Source organism: Panthera leo, chromosome C2, assembly GCF_018350215.1.
Source record: "Panthera leo isolate Ple1 chromosome C2, P.leo_Ple1_pat1.1, whole genome shotgun sequence".
Lineage (NCBI taxonomy): Eukaryota > Metazoa > Chordata > Mammalia > Carnivora > Felidae > Panthera > Panthera leo.
In genome coordinates, this window is record NC_056687.1 from 67,781,312 (window position 1) to 67,794,050 (window position 12,739).

The 12,739-nt window shown below is 40.3% G+C and overlaps 1 protein-coding gene across 4 annotated transcripts in view; it reads right to left on the minus strand.

Annotated features, from left to right (window-relative positions):
* Positions 1-12,739, minus strand: part of PARP9 (poly(ADP-ribose) polymerase family member 9) — a 62,714-nt gene continuing 49,975 nt past the window's right edge. For all 4 annotated transcript variants that reach the window (XM_042903731.1, XM_042903732.1, XM_042903733.1 and 1 more), the window contains 3 exons: positions 8,659-8,795; positions 7,868-8,042; positions 1-1,550 (listed from right to left, as the gene is read on the minus strand). In XM_042903731.1, the coding sequence (XP_042759665.1) occupies positions 1,171-1,550; positions 7,868-8,042; positions 8,659-8,795 (692 nt within the window). In that variant the 3' untranslated portion in view covers positions 1-1,170. The remainder of the gene's footprint in view (positions 1,551-7,867; positions 8,043-8,658; positions 8,796-12,739) is intronic.

The window sequence follows — 12,739 nt, forward strand, 5'->3', positions numbered from 1 at the left end:
TGTTACCAGAGGGGAGGTGGGTGGGGTTGGTGAAATAGGTGAAAGGGATTTAAAAAAAGAGGAAGAATGCTGGTTACAGTAAGAGGAGGAAGAAGTGTTCTGTGTAAGGATATGAGGGTGAGGAAATTTTGGAAGCATAGGGAAATACAGATTTCAGAATAGGCAAGAGATAAATGGTGAGATTAGCTGGCCTTTACATTACAGAACTCTGAAGTCAAATTTGGGCAAAGTCACAGTGGATTCAGCCTTTATAAGAGCTTTTCTCTCTGCATAAAGTATTCTTCCATCTCTGCTCCTGATTTGCTACATCCCTCTTTCACCTACCTCTTACAAATACTTCAGGTTTCATCTTGAGTTTCACTTTCTTTAGAAGGCCTTCCTCCCAACCCCTGATTAATTTATTCCTCTCCCTCTTAATTTTTTCCAAAGAATCTGTAAATCCTCTTTTATTATACTCAATCATATAGCTGCATTTCTGATTATTCAGGCTGCCAGCTGCCTGAAGATATTTGCCTTGTCTGGCATCATGTCCCCAGTATCCAGAAAAATGGAACACATCTGATGATCAAGAAATATTTGGTGAATTAATCATTTGGCCTCATGATGCTTGAATGGCATTGCTTGATATGGCTGAATCCAAATATGATATCAGTAGAATATCAGCCTTTTGATGTCCTTCCACTTCGAATAATGTCATTTTACATATAACTTTTCAAAGCCAGTTACTCAGACAAAGGTGATTTATTTTGATATCTAAAACACTATATAAGATTATCTGGAAAATCCAAAAGCATCCTGCTATTACACTATCCATTTTAGAAACTAAAAAGGCTTGGATTGTATGCTAGAAAAATCCCTTCATTACACGTAAAACATTTTTGCTGTTACCTATAGTAAAAGAGGTGAAAGGACAACTTGAAGGAGAGGGAATGGTCCTGAGAGTGTTTTAGTTGGGATCTATCCACCTCAATACCAAGAGATGAAGACAAAGATGAAAGAACTAAGATGTGAGGATGTGGTGGGTCCCTTGAATAACACAATCAGTCCACATGGACAACCCATTTGACATATTCAAGCCACTCTGACTTACTGATGGTCATTATTTGGATAGTTCCTCCAAAGTAAGGACATGCCAGTTGTCAAAATGATGTGGAGGTTAATCAACAGAGGTTAATCAACAGAGCTACCACTTGAGAATCTTTCCCAAGGCTGCTGTGAAGATAGCATCATTGGTCCTGCTGAGTCATTCTGTGGTTGTACATGATCCTGGGTGCAAGTCCACAAATATCGAGGCATAGCCTGTGTGCCACTAAAAATAACAAAGGTTTCAGGGTTGGAGACATTGTCAACCACGCTGTCATGGCTATCTATGTCTCCAGGACTCAACGGTGGGGGGAAAATATTTAAATGATGACCCTGACAGAAGGAGCCTGTGAGTACTTCAGCTTCAAACACATAGATCAGTTCATCTGTGGCAGATGTATTCTTGACTTGGTATGCTAGGTTTTTCAGATTCTTGGTGAAGTATATACCAACTCCATATTTTGGGTCTGATAAAAGAAAAAAAAAGATCATTATGATATGTTGAATCATATTGCCTATTTGGGTACTAACATGTATACTCTCTCTAGTCCTATTACATTTTCTAGTAGCCACATAAAAAGGTAAAAAGAAACAGGTAAAACTAATGTAATTATTTTTATTTAATCTGTTATATTCAGTATGGTATCATTTCAACATGTAATCAATATAAAAGTTATTAAGGAGATATTGTATATTCTTTTCTTTGGTAGTGGTCTTTAAAATCAGTATATATTGGGGTGCTTAGGTGGCTCAGTTGGTTAAGCGTCTGACTTCGGCTCAGGTCTTGATCTCATTGTTCATGAGTTCGAGCCCCAAATCAGGCTCTGTGCTGACAGTTCAGAGCCTGGAGCCTGGAGCTTGCTTCATATTCTTTCTGTGTCTCCCTCTCTCTCTACCCCTACACACCCCCAACTCAAAAATAAAAAAAACCATTAAAAAAATTAAAAATAAACAAATAAAATCAAGTGTAATTAATTTACACTTAGAGCATGTCTCAATTCAGATTAACCACATTTTAAGTGCACCATAGCCACATGTGGCTAGTGGCAACCATTTGGACAATGCAGCTCTAGGGCTTAAAAAAATGACTAAGACATGATCCCTGGTCTCAACAATTCACAAAGGGAACTCCCCACATGTAAACACAATTTTATGTGGAGAGCAAATATTTTGAGATAAAAATCAGAGATTTATTTCCCGGGAGTTTCTTCTTGCTCTTGATTCCTCCACCCATTGAGTTCTTCCTACTTATTACTCAGGGAAAAAAGGATAGAGCTTAGAATAAGGTCAGTTTGTGTGTGTGTGTGTGTGTGTGTGTGTGTGTGTGTGTGTGTTTGTGTGTGTGTGTGTGTTTGTGTGTGTATAATTATATCCTATGTAATTAATTTTAATCAAAGCAGAGACTGTGGTCTTGAAAGTTAGGTTTTATGAGAGAGAAAAGGGTTTTCTGAACCAAAATCTAAAAACCTAAAGAATTCAGGGCGCCTGGGTGGCTCAGTCAGTTAAGCATCCGACTCTCTGTTTTGGCTCAGGTCATGATTTCATGGTTTCGGGAGTTTGAGCCCTGCATCAGGCTCTGTGCTAGCAGTGTGGAGCCTGCTTGGATTTTCTCTTTTTCCCTCTCTCTCTACCCCTCCCTCATTCATGCTCTCTCTGTCTCTCTCAAAATAAATAAATAAACTTTAAAAATAAATAAAAATTAATAAAAACCTAAAGAATTCATAGCATGGTGTTTATGCCATATGTAACAGAGGAGAGAAGGATGAAAGATATTCTCAGAATAATTTTCTCACTTCAAAATAAATAAAAATTCTTCATTTCACCTGGTAGGAAGAGAAGAACCAGAGAGGACATGACTAGAACTCTTGGGGATTCTGAGAAGGGGCTCACTTCACTGCTCCATTCCCTCAAAAGAGCCCTGGGAGTCAAGATGGGGCAGAACAACAAGAATCTTGGAAAAACAGGGACGGGTACTTCTAAAGTAGAAGGAACCATTGCCTGACTCTACTGGGTACAGCCCCCTCCTCCAGTCTGGCATCTAAGTGAAAAGTAGCAATGGCTGGGGAAGATGTCCAGAACAGTTGAGGACTGCTATATAAGACCTTGCACTTCAGCTTGGAGGATGTGCACACTCAAAAATTTCCTGTGCTCTAGGACAGGCACAGACAGTGGCTTGGAAAGGAATTCCCTCAGCATGAAAAACAGAGTGCCCTGTGGAGACACTAAGAGCAAAGGGCACCATGAATTTAAGCACTGGAGGGTGCTAATGACTGATGCCCAGGATGGCTTATCTAGCAGAGGACATTGGGAGGCAGAGAACAGATAGATGCAGACCATGAACCAAACCACCTTCCTCACAAATGCCTGTCCCATAATCTAAAGCACTCTCAGAAGAGAAGAAGGAGAACACCTTGCGGGAACTGAGTTTAAACCCCAAAGGGACTAAGAAAACTCTGAAAATGACTGAGTTCATCTTGAACCATCAAGAGTTTTCCTCATCTGCAGACATAGGAGCATGAGATGTAGGTAAAGTTCCATTTTACAGCACTAAAGAAGACAAGACCCACACCCAGGTTTTGTGGAACTGTAAATTTTGATACTTTTTGGAGTTACAGATGTGGTAACAAAGGAATATCAGAAGTGCAGGAGGACAGAAGAGGAAGCAAGTTCCTGGGCCTGCAGGAGTTAGGGAAGGTGTCAACCAGGACATGCCATTTGAGCTATGTCTGGAAGAAAGAATGGGACTTTGCGGGCTAAAAAAGGATGAGAGAGGAAGGCATTCCACATGCAAAGGCATAAAGGCAGGAAATCTCCAGCACATTTAGGAAACTCTTAAGCAGTTCATGGCTGAAGTGTTGAGGAACATAGTGACAAGGTGGGTGAATAATGTGGGGCTAGGGCCTTACGTGCTTTGCTAAGGGGTTTGGGGTTTTACCTTGTAGGCGACTAGAAAAATAGATATTAAACAAGCATGTATTTTGATGAGCTCTGGTACTTGTTTAAAAAACATTGCTATTGGTTTAACCCTTCTAGAAAAAATCTTTTAAACCTTAATGGAGATTGATTATGAAAACACTTAGGCACGCTCATCAAAATGGAGATATCATTTCTTTAAAAGTTTGGTCTTTATGCTCTTGAATTGAGATGGCTTTATAGCCTTTACAGTCTGACTCAGAACAAAATATAAGTTCACCTAAATTAAAAACTCATCAAGAAGAAGGAGATGAGTCGGATTTTACATCTGATAGTTTTGAGGATGAATCTTCTTCTGAAGAAATCAAGGCTATAGCGCCTGAGGAAGATACTTCACCAGAATGGCCTCTACCGCCACTCACAAATGATAACTTGGAGGCTACTGCCCCTCCTTACAATAAAGTATACCCCCCTCCTTTACCTGAAAAATTACCACTCATGTTAAATGCAAGACTGCCTATCCAGTCACTTCCAATCCTTTTTCTAATGACCAGCCTCATTCCGACTCGAGTATGAGGACCTTCACTTAATGTTTGCAGGCTCATCTTTTGCAACTCCGGCCATACTCCCTGCAACACATGTACTTTTTTAGGATGATAATTCTGGTAGCAGAGTAAAGGATAGGTTGGATAGGGTTGGTTTTGAGGCAAGGAAAGGACCTGATGATTGCCCAGGCCCAGGGGAAGAACAACAAAGGCAGTAGGAATAGCAAGGTGAGACTGGGCTGCAAAGGTCACCGAGAGAGAACCAGTAGGGCTGTGTGACTGCCTGGACATAAGAATGAGAGGAAGGAAGGAGTGGAAGATGGTAGAGTTTCCAGCTTAGGAGACCCAGTAGATAGATGGTCATGGTATTAGTCAGGTTAGGGAGTACTGGGGGGCAGGGGGAAGCATATTTCTCAGGGTAAAGTATGGCCAAGAAAAGAGTTCAGTCTGAGGTAGCTCTGGAACATCTAGGCAGAAATGTTCAAAAGACAGTCAGAAATATGGACCTGCAGGTCAGGGGAGAGGTAGGGGGTCAGAGTTACAAATTCATAAGTCATCCATAGAGGTAGGAGTTTGAAGCCATAGGAATGGGTGCAATCACCCAGGGTGACACTGTAGGGTTACAAAAGAGAAGGATTCCTTTTGCACTCCAGAAAACACGAACATTTAAAGAATGGGCAACAGATGGACTCACTAGATTATAAATTTTAAGGGTAGGAACTCTGTGTGTTCTGTTTACTGTGGTATTCCTCTCACCTAGCACAGGGCCTGGCTTATAGAACCTGTTCAAGAAACACTTGTGGAATGAATGGATGAACCCAATAAAAAAAATCGCAAGCATGTATTCTTCTTCTTGCTACATTCAGCCAAGCCCTACAAGCAAGAGATGAACTGGCTGGAATACAAGGCAATATAGAAAATATATACATACAACTTCATTAATAGAAGCCCCTGTGCCTATAGGTAGCCATCTGCATTGACCAAGAGTCCCATAATTTGGAACCTTGCAGGGTAAAAAAGACTTTGTAGTCCAAATGAAAACTAGGTTAGGGGCACCTGGATGGCTTAGTCAGTTAAGCATCTCACTCTTGATTTCGGCTCAGGTCATGACCTCCTGGTTCGTGAGATCAAGCCCCACATCAGACTCTGTGCTAACAATGCAGAGCCTGCTTGGGATTCTCTTTCTCCCTCTCTCTTTGCCCCTTCCTCTGCCCATGCTCGCTCTCTCTCTCTGTCTCAGAATATATGTTCAAAAAAAAAAACTAGGTTTAAAAAAGAGTTGCAAAACAATTTCGGGGTAATAAAATATCTCCTGTGTTTCTCAAGCACCTTTGGTGAAGCATGCTCCCCACAGACATGTTGGTACAGTCACATTATGGGTATAATGACTCTAATCATCTGAACTGCCTCAGGCAGTGGGTGTTAAGCTGAGAGCTAGGGACATGGACAGAGCACAGAGGCCAGTAGGTAAAAGACAAGAATCTTAAGGCTTAAAGACTAGATGGAGACAAGACCTTTAGCTGGGTTATAAAGACACAAACTTGACCAGAAGCAAACAGGTTTCCTGCCTGCTGAGGTTTTAAAGGAACTGTATTGCTGAAGAAACTGCAAGCCTGGCTACAGTAGCCTGAGAGCATTCTAGTCCCTGAGGCAATCCACGGACCCCTGATAGGCAGAGGGCCTAGAAATGACCAAGGGTGGCAACACATAAGGAAGATTCTTCCCAGAGTGGAAAACAAGGGTCTTACCACTCCCAGAATAGAGAATCCTCTCTATGCCTATCCAGCAGTATGATTAGTGGTATGGACCAGTGACTTTCCTTCTACCATTTAGAAATGGGAGGGGTTTTATTTTTAAGTTTATTTATTTTGTTAGAGAGAGAGAGAGGCAAAGAGAGAGGAGAGAGAGAATCCCAAGCAGGCTCCACACTGTCAGTGCAGAGCCTGATGCGGGGATCGAACTCACGAAGTGAGATCATGACCTGAGCTGAAATCAAGAGTTAATGCTTAACTGACTGGGTCACCCAGACACCCCTAGAAATTGGAGTTTTTATTGCAATTTTCCTGCTCCTTCTCCTCTCATTATATAACAAGTGGGTTAGGGCAATTACTTTGCTTTTAAGCTTTAAGAGAGGACTTTCTGGATTTGAAGCTGATGATGAGACAAGATGAGATTTGGAGGCTGTCTTCCTTGGGAGGTGGTGTATGTGTCTTTTAGGGAAAAAGACATGTACAGATGTCAGGCAGGCAATTAGCAGTGTCTGCCACAGGATTGAAAAGAAGGCACTACTGGATTTGAAAAATAGGACAGTGATGGTCTTAGAATAGTTTAGGTAAGGGTAGGGAGGGGGAGTGCAGAGAAGGCCAGTTACAATGGGTTTAGGAGCAAATGGATGCTGTGAATTTTTAAGACTTTGCCAATATCACTTTTCTAGTTATAATCAAAGACTTCTTGGTGGGGATTCACTTGTGAGTTTTTACCCCCAGGAATTTTCCATGTTCAATTTTTACTCCAGGTATTGCTTATGTTCTCTCTGGGGCAAAGAGATGATTTCTAGACACTTTGCTTTCTAGAAATCAAGAGTTGGAGTTAGCTTCACAGCAAGGATCATGCTATATATTTTGAAAGATAAAGATCAAGAACATAGTCAATAGATCAGGCAAAATCAAGCCTCATCGTTAGGTATCCATCACGATCATCACTAAACTTCTTAGGCTCCTTTGGAGACATCTGAAGGGGATAAAACAGCAGTTAAATATGCAATATTTTCATACTACTGAAAAGAGACATGAGAGCTACACATAGAAGCCCCATAGCTGAAAAGGATCTTAAGATGTTATTTACTTCCCCTGCCAGATATCTAATTCATTCACTAGCAGCCTACAGGAAATGAAGAGCATGGAAGAGAAAAGAGCAACTTTATGAAGTTCAGGAAAGTGCTCTTTTGATTAAGGGATGAGGTTTGGTAATGTTGATAATAATTTTGTGGAAATAAGCCAAAAAAAAAAAAAAAGAGAGAGAGAGAGAGAGAGAGAGAAAAGCTTCAGGGTGCTCTCTGCAGATAAAACACATGACCACAGAAAAGAGAAAAACAGTGAACTGTAGTCTCACCGTTCACTTTTGTCAACATTAAACCCATCAGCAATAAAAAATATGAAGGAAAAATAAAAAATATGACCCTTTCCAAATGACTTTACCACAAAATCCCACTTACAAGCGATCCCCTCACCACAGCAACAAATACTATTAGTGGTGAGTCATCTGCTGATGTCTGCTTACCAGTTCCCACATATAGAGCCCCCCAGTGATGAGGGGCTAATACCTACCACAGGGCATCGAGTACATTCTTTGAAAGCCAACTCTGCATACTGCTTCACAGAACTGGTAAGGAACTTGCTGAAACAACCTGTGGCTCACAGGATCCCTATGTGTTCTTTCTTCCACCATTTTCTTCTTTCTTTGGAAGACAGCCATGAGAAACACATTGTCAATTTCCTCCACCTATGACCCAAGGATATGAAAAACAGAAAAAACTGAAAAAAAAGGGTGAGAACCCGTATTTCAAGTGCCTGATACTCCACTTCAAAGATAATGGTTCTTACGTGCATATTACTTTGCAAGCAATTTACTTTTTATATAAAGTTTTTAAAGAGTCTCTCCGAGCCCCAACCCTCTCCTACTTTGACTTCTGTCTCTTCAAAACTCCCTGTCCCTTCTTTGATAAATCCATTTAATAAAAATTCACTGAGCACTCACCATATGCCAAGAAGTGGTAACGAATTGGTCAACAGTGTATACACATTCTTGGCCTTCTTAAGAGCCCACAGTTTAATGAGAGGTAAAAATAGGTAAACAATTATAATACAGTGTGGTATATGCTATTCCATTTCTTTCACTTTGCTTCAAGATAGGCAGATAACTTTCCCCCAAATCTTCATCGGTGCTTCTGTATATCCTGACATCATTTCTACCTCCTGGTGCCCATCCCTGCCCCACTTTCAGTCTTAATCCCAGGGTTCCAGGTCAATGAGCAGCTGGCTTAGAGTCATCAGCAGGTGAATTCTTCTTTTGGTTATAGACCCACGACAGGTCAAACCCTTCCCTTAATTAAGTATACCTTTATAACCTGCAAACCACAGCTTTCAAACTGTTTCTTCTGATTCTGAATTTCCTCAGTTGAAAGCTTAAGGCATTTCAGAAATGTATTCCTTTTCATTTCATCCTGGTTTTTTGGTTGCCAATCAGTCCATTGTCCTAAAAACGAGTAACACAAAACTTGGTCTCAATACTCTGTGAGATGAAAAAGGTTTGTAAAGAAATGTACTGAAACAAATTATAGATGTTTAAAGGAATAGATTAGCCAGTTTACACTGTATGCCTTACATGTTTAGGCATGCAAGGAAAGTATCATATAATGAGAAGTCATAGGATAAGAGAGGGGGCTAATAAATTTGTCCTCACATGATTTGGATTATGAGGCTGAGGGGGTGAGAGAAAAAAGAGCATTAGTATATACTTCCCCCATCAATGTTGTAATGATGATATAGAATTGTGTTGCCAATAGGTAATGTTTATATTTCTTGCCAGGATGCTCATCAACAAAAAGATACAGGCATAACAAAACATTAAGGAATGATGAAAAACAGTATGACATTTACATAAAACTTCAAGATTCTCAAAAAGATTTCATATCTCAACGTCATTTGAGCATTTTAACACCACCACTGAAATAATTATAATTAACACACTTTTACAACGAAGGAAATTGAAACTCAGAGAAGTTAAGTGACTTGCCTGATATCACATAGCTAATAGGTACATACCCAGGAGTATAAACCTGGCTTTCATCAGTGCCTTCTGTAAGTGGCAAGGCAGAATATTTGGTACATGTATCACTCATATGCCACCCAACCACAAAGAGCAAAATTTGGAGATTCAGAGTCTATGGTGTCCTGTCTTTCCTCCCTTCCTTCCTTTTTTCCTTTTTTTCTTCCTTTGTTCCTTCTCCCTTAACTTTCCTTCCTTCCTTCCTTTTTAAATTCAAGGGACAACCTGTTATTGCCCAGCAACTCCTTATTGGACAAAATACACAGTGGACAAATGGACCCCACCACCACTATCAAAAAGACTTCTCTTCTTTCAGTTTATTTTCAGTTTGACGTAAACCCAAATATACAAAAATGACAAAATTCCCAGCACATTATTTAATTGAGTGGTCTCAATTTAACCACAAAAAAGCAGATAATAAATCCTAAGAAAGTCACTAGAGGGGCCAAGTTGTAAATCTGGAAAGCAGGAAGGACAAAATTTCATAGCAGAGAAACTCCAAACCCAGGAAATTTCTAAGGAAGAGACTGTAAATTAAATCTCAAGAGCAATAGCTGACCTTAATAAAGTACAGTAATAGAATTCAGTTCACTTGAGTTCAGCAACTCATTTACTGAGCTCCTATTATATGCCTGGCCCTGGGTTGGGCACCGAAGAAGCACTCACCAGGAAAGATTTAAAAAGCAGCATAAAAGAGGAAATCCCTAACTTCTATTACTTAAATTTTATTGTTCTGACGGATAGTTGATGTTTCTTGTAGTAATAACTCATTGAAAATGTATCCATTTTGTTAATGAAAGTCTTAATCTGATTAAGAGAGGGTGAGTCTGTAGGAAACTCTGAAACACTGCTGTGGGATAATATGCTTAGTCATCACCTATCAAAAATGCCACCTTGCACCAGAACATGGGACTCACATGACTAAATTGCCAACTGCTGGGAGAGTGGATCAACCTTATGAATGCAGTTAAAGTAATGCCACAAGTTTTATAGGCCAGTGGTTTTTTTGCCTCTTGTTCTCTTGGAAAGTATCAGAGTCAATTTAAATATCCACAGTCATTACAATTCAAACTAAGTAGAAATGAAAATCTTTGGTCTTATCCTTGTGTATTATTTTTGTGCATGTTCTTTGACACTGGTTTTTCTGGGGAATGTGGATAAAACACTTATTGTATACTCCCACTCACTTTGACCACAACTGCCTGAATTATTTTTACAAACACAAGTGAAAATAAGGTGCCCTTTAAAATTTCACATATGAATTTTTGTACCAAACCCATCAACATCACAGTGATCTTTCTACAATACAAGTCTGACCTTATCTTTGCTTAAAATCCTTCAAGGCTCCCCATTTGTTCAAGAAAAACTCTGAACTCTTCCATGTGATTTATAGTCTTTCATAATCTAGACCCTGCTATGGTCTGATTGCTTGAAAAGTTTCTTTACCTTACTAATTTCTACTTCTTCTTCTTTTTTTTTTTTAGAGAGAGAAAGAGAGAGAGAGACAGCAAGCAGAGAAGGGGCAGAGGCAGAAGAGAGAAAAATCTCAAGCACACTCCACGTCTAGTGCAGAGCCCAAAGCAGGGCTTGAACTCACGACCATGAGATCTTGGCCTGAGCCGAAATCAAGAGCAGCACACTCAATTGACTAAGACACCCAGGAACCTCTCTACTTATTCTTCATTCTCCATTTATGACACCTTCTCTGAGAAGCCTTCCCTTGACCTCCCAAGTCTGGGTTAAGTGCCTAAATTGGTATCCTGAGACCAATTTCAAAGTCTCTGTGTGTAGGAGGGTTTCCCATATGTACAACCAAGCAATTCCACTATTGTCTATCCAAAGATAGCATCAGATTCCACAGGTTAGGGGTTCAGTCCTACAAGACTGCTCTTCAACGCACACATACTTCAGACACCAGTCAAAAGCCAGGTTGTCACCTGTGCTTCTGACTGACTAGCTACAAACTGGAGATTCCAATGACCTTCTCTGTGGATTTCAGGCACTATTTGCAAGTCCAGGTTGTTACCTGTACTTTTGACCAGCTGGTCAAAACATCTCCTCCTCAGGTTCAATCAATTTGCTAGAGCAGCTCACAGAACTCAGAGGAACATTTTACGTACTAGATTACTGGTTTATTATACAGGGATATTATTCAGGAATAGCCAGACAGAAAAGATGCATAAGGCAAGGAAGGAATGGGGACAGGGTACAGAGCTTCCATCCTCTCTCCTAGCAAGCCACTCTCCCTACATGCAACTTTTATATGCACTAAAACTCTCCACGTGCTCGCTGACCTGGAAGTTCTCTGAACCTGTCCTTCTGGGTTTTTACTGAGGTCCATACATAGTCGTGGCTGATTAAATCATTGGTCAATGACAACTGATTCAACCTCTAGCCCCATCCCTGGAGGTTGGGTGGGGGAACACTGAAAGTTCCAATCTTCCAACCACAGGGTTTGGTGTCCTAGTGACCAGTCCTATTCTTAGGGGCTTTCCAGAGTCACCTCTTTAACATAACAAAAGACATCTTTATCACTCTCAACACTCAGGAAATCCAAGGGCTTTGAGAGTTGTAAGCCAGAAATGTTGACGAAGACCAAATGTATATGACCATATATTTTGGTCATCTGAATGACCAAACATATCTTATAAATCGCAATATCACAGTGCCTCTCCGAGGTGCTCCCAGAGCACTTTCACCCTCCTCTTTCATAACTAACCTGCTTGCTTCTCAGTATCCTTACTTGGATTTTGAGTGGAAACAACGTCCACCTTATCACTGTATCCCCAGCACCCAGCACAATGCTTGGCACATACCATAGACACAATATACATTAATCAAATAAATAAATGAAATAAGTCTCTGTTTCTCAAGGTGGCATTTTCAATGGTATAATTTCTTAGCTCTAGGGCTATGTTAAAAGGATATCTCCGAACCCAAATTCCCAGTCATCATGATGAATTTTGCCCCGCTGCATGGGAGATACTTGAGTGTACTTCACAGTAAGAATGAATAATTTACTTTGGTGAGAGAGCTCAAAGTAATTTTAGGGTTTCTAATGCTGCTAGCAACAAATACATAAATGCAATAGAACTCAAAGAAATTAATTAATCAAGTGTAATGTGTTTGTCTAAATTTGAACATTCCATTTGTAGAATTAAGGATGTACTTTTTTCCCCAGAGCCTGGGCTTATGTTATCCTAGGCTTTTAACTGCTAGGCATTTAACTGCTTCTTAGGCAATCCATTTCATCATAAGTAAATCCAATCACTCACGTACGTGTGTGTGTGTGTGTGTGTGTGTGTGTGTGTGTGTGTGTGTGTTGATTTTCTAATTAACCTTGCTGGTAGAAAGAGAGCCAAAAAACAGTT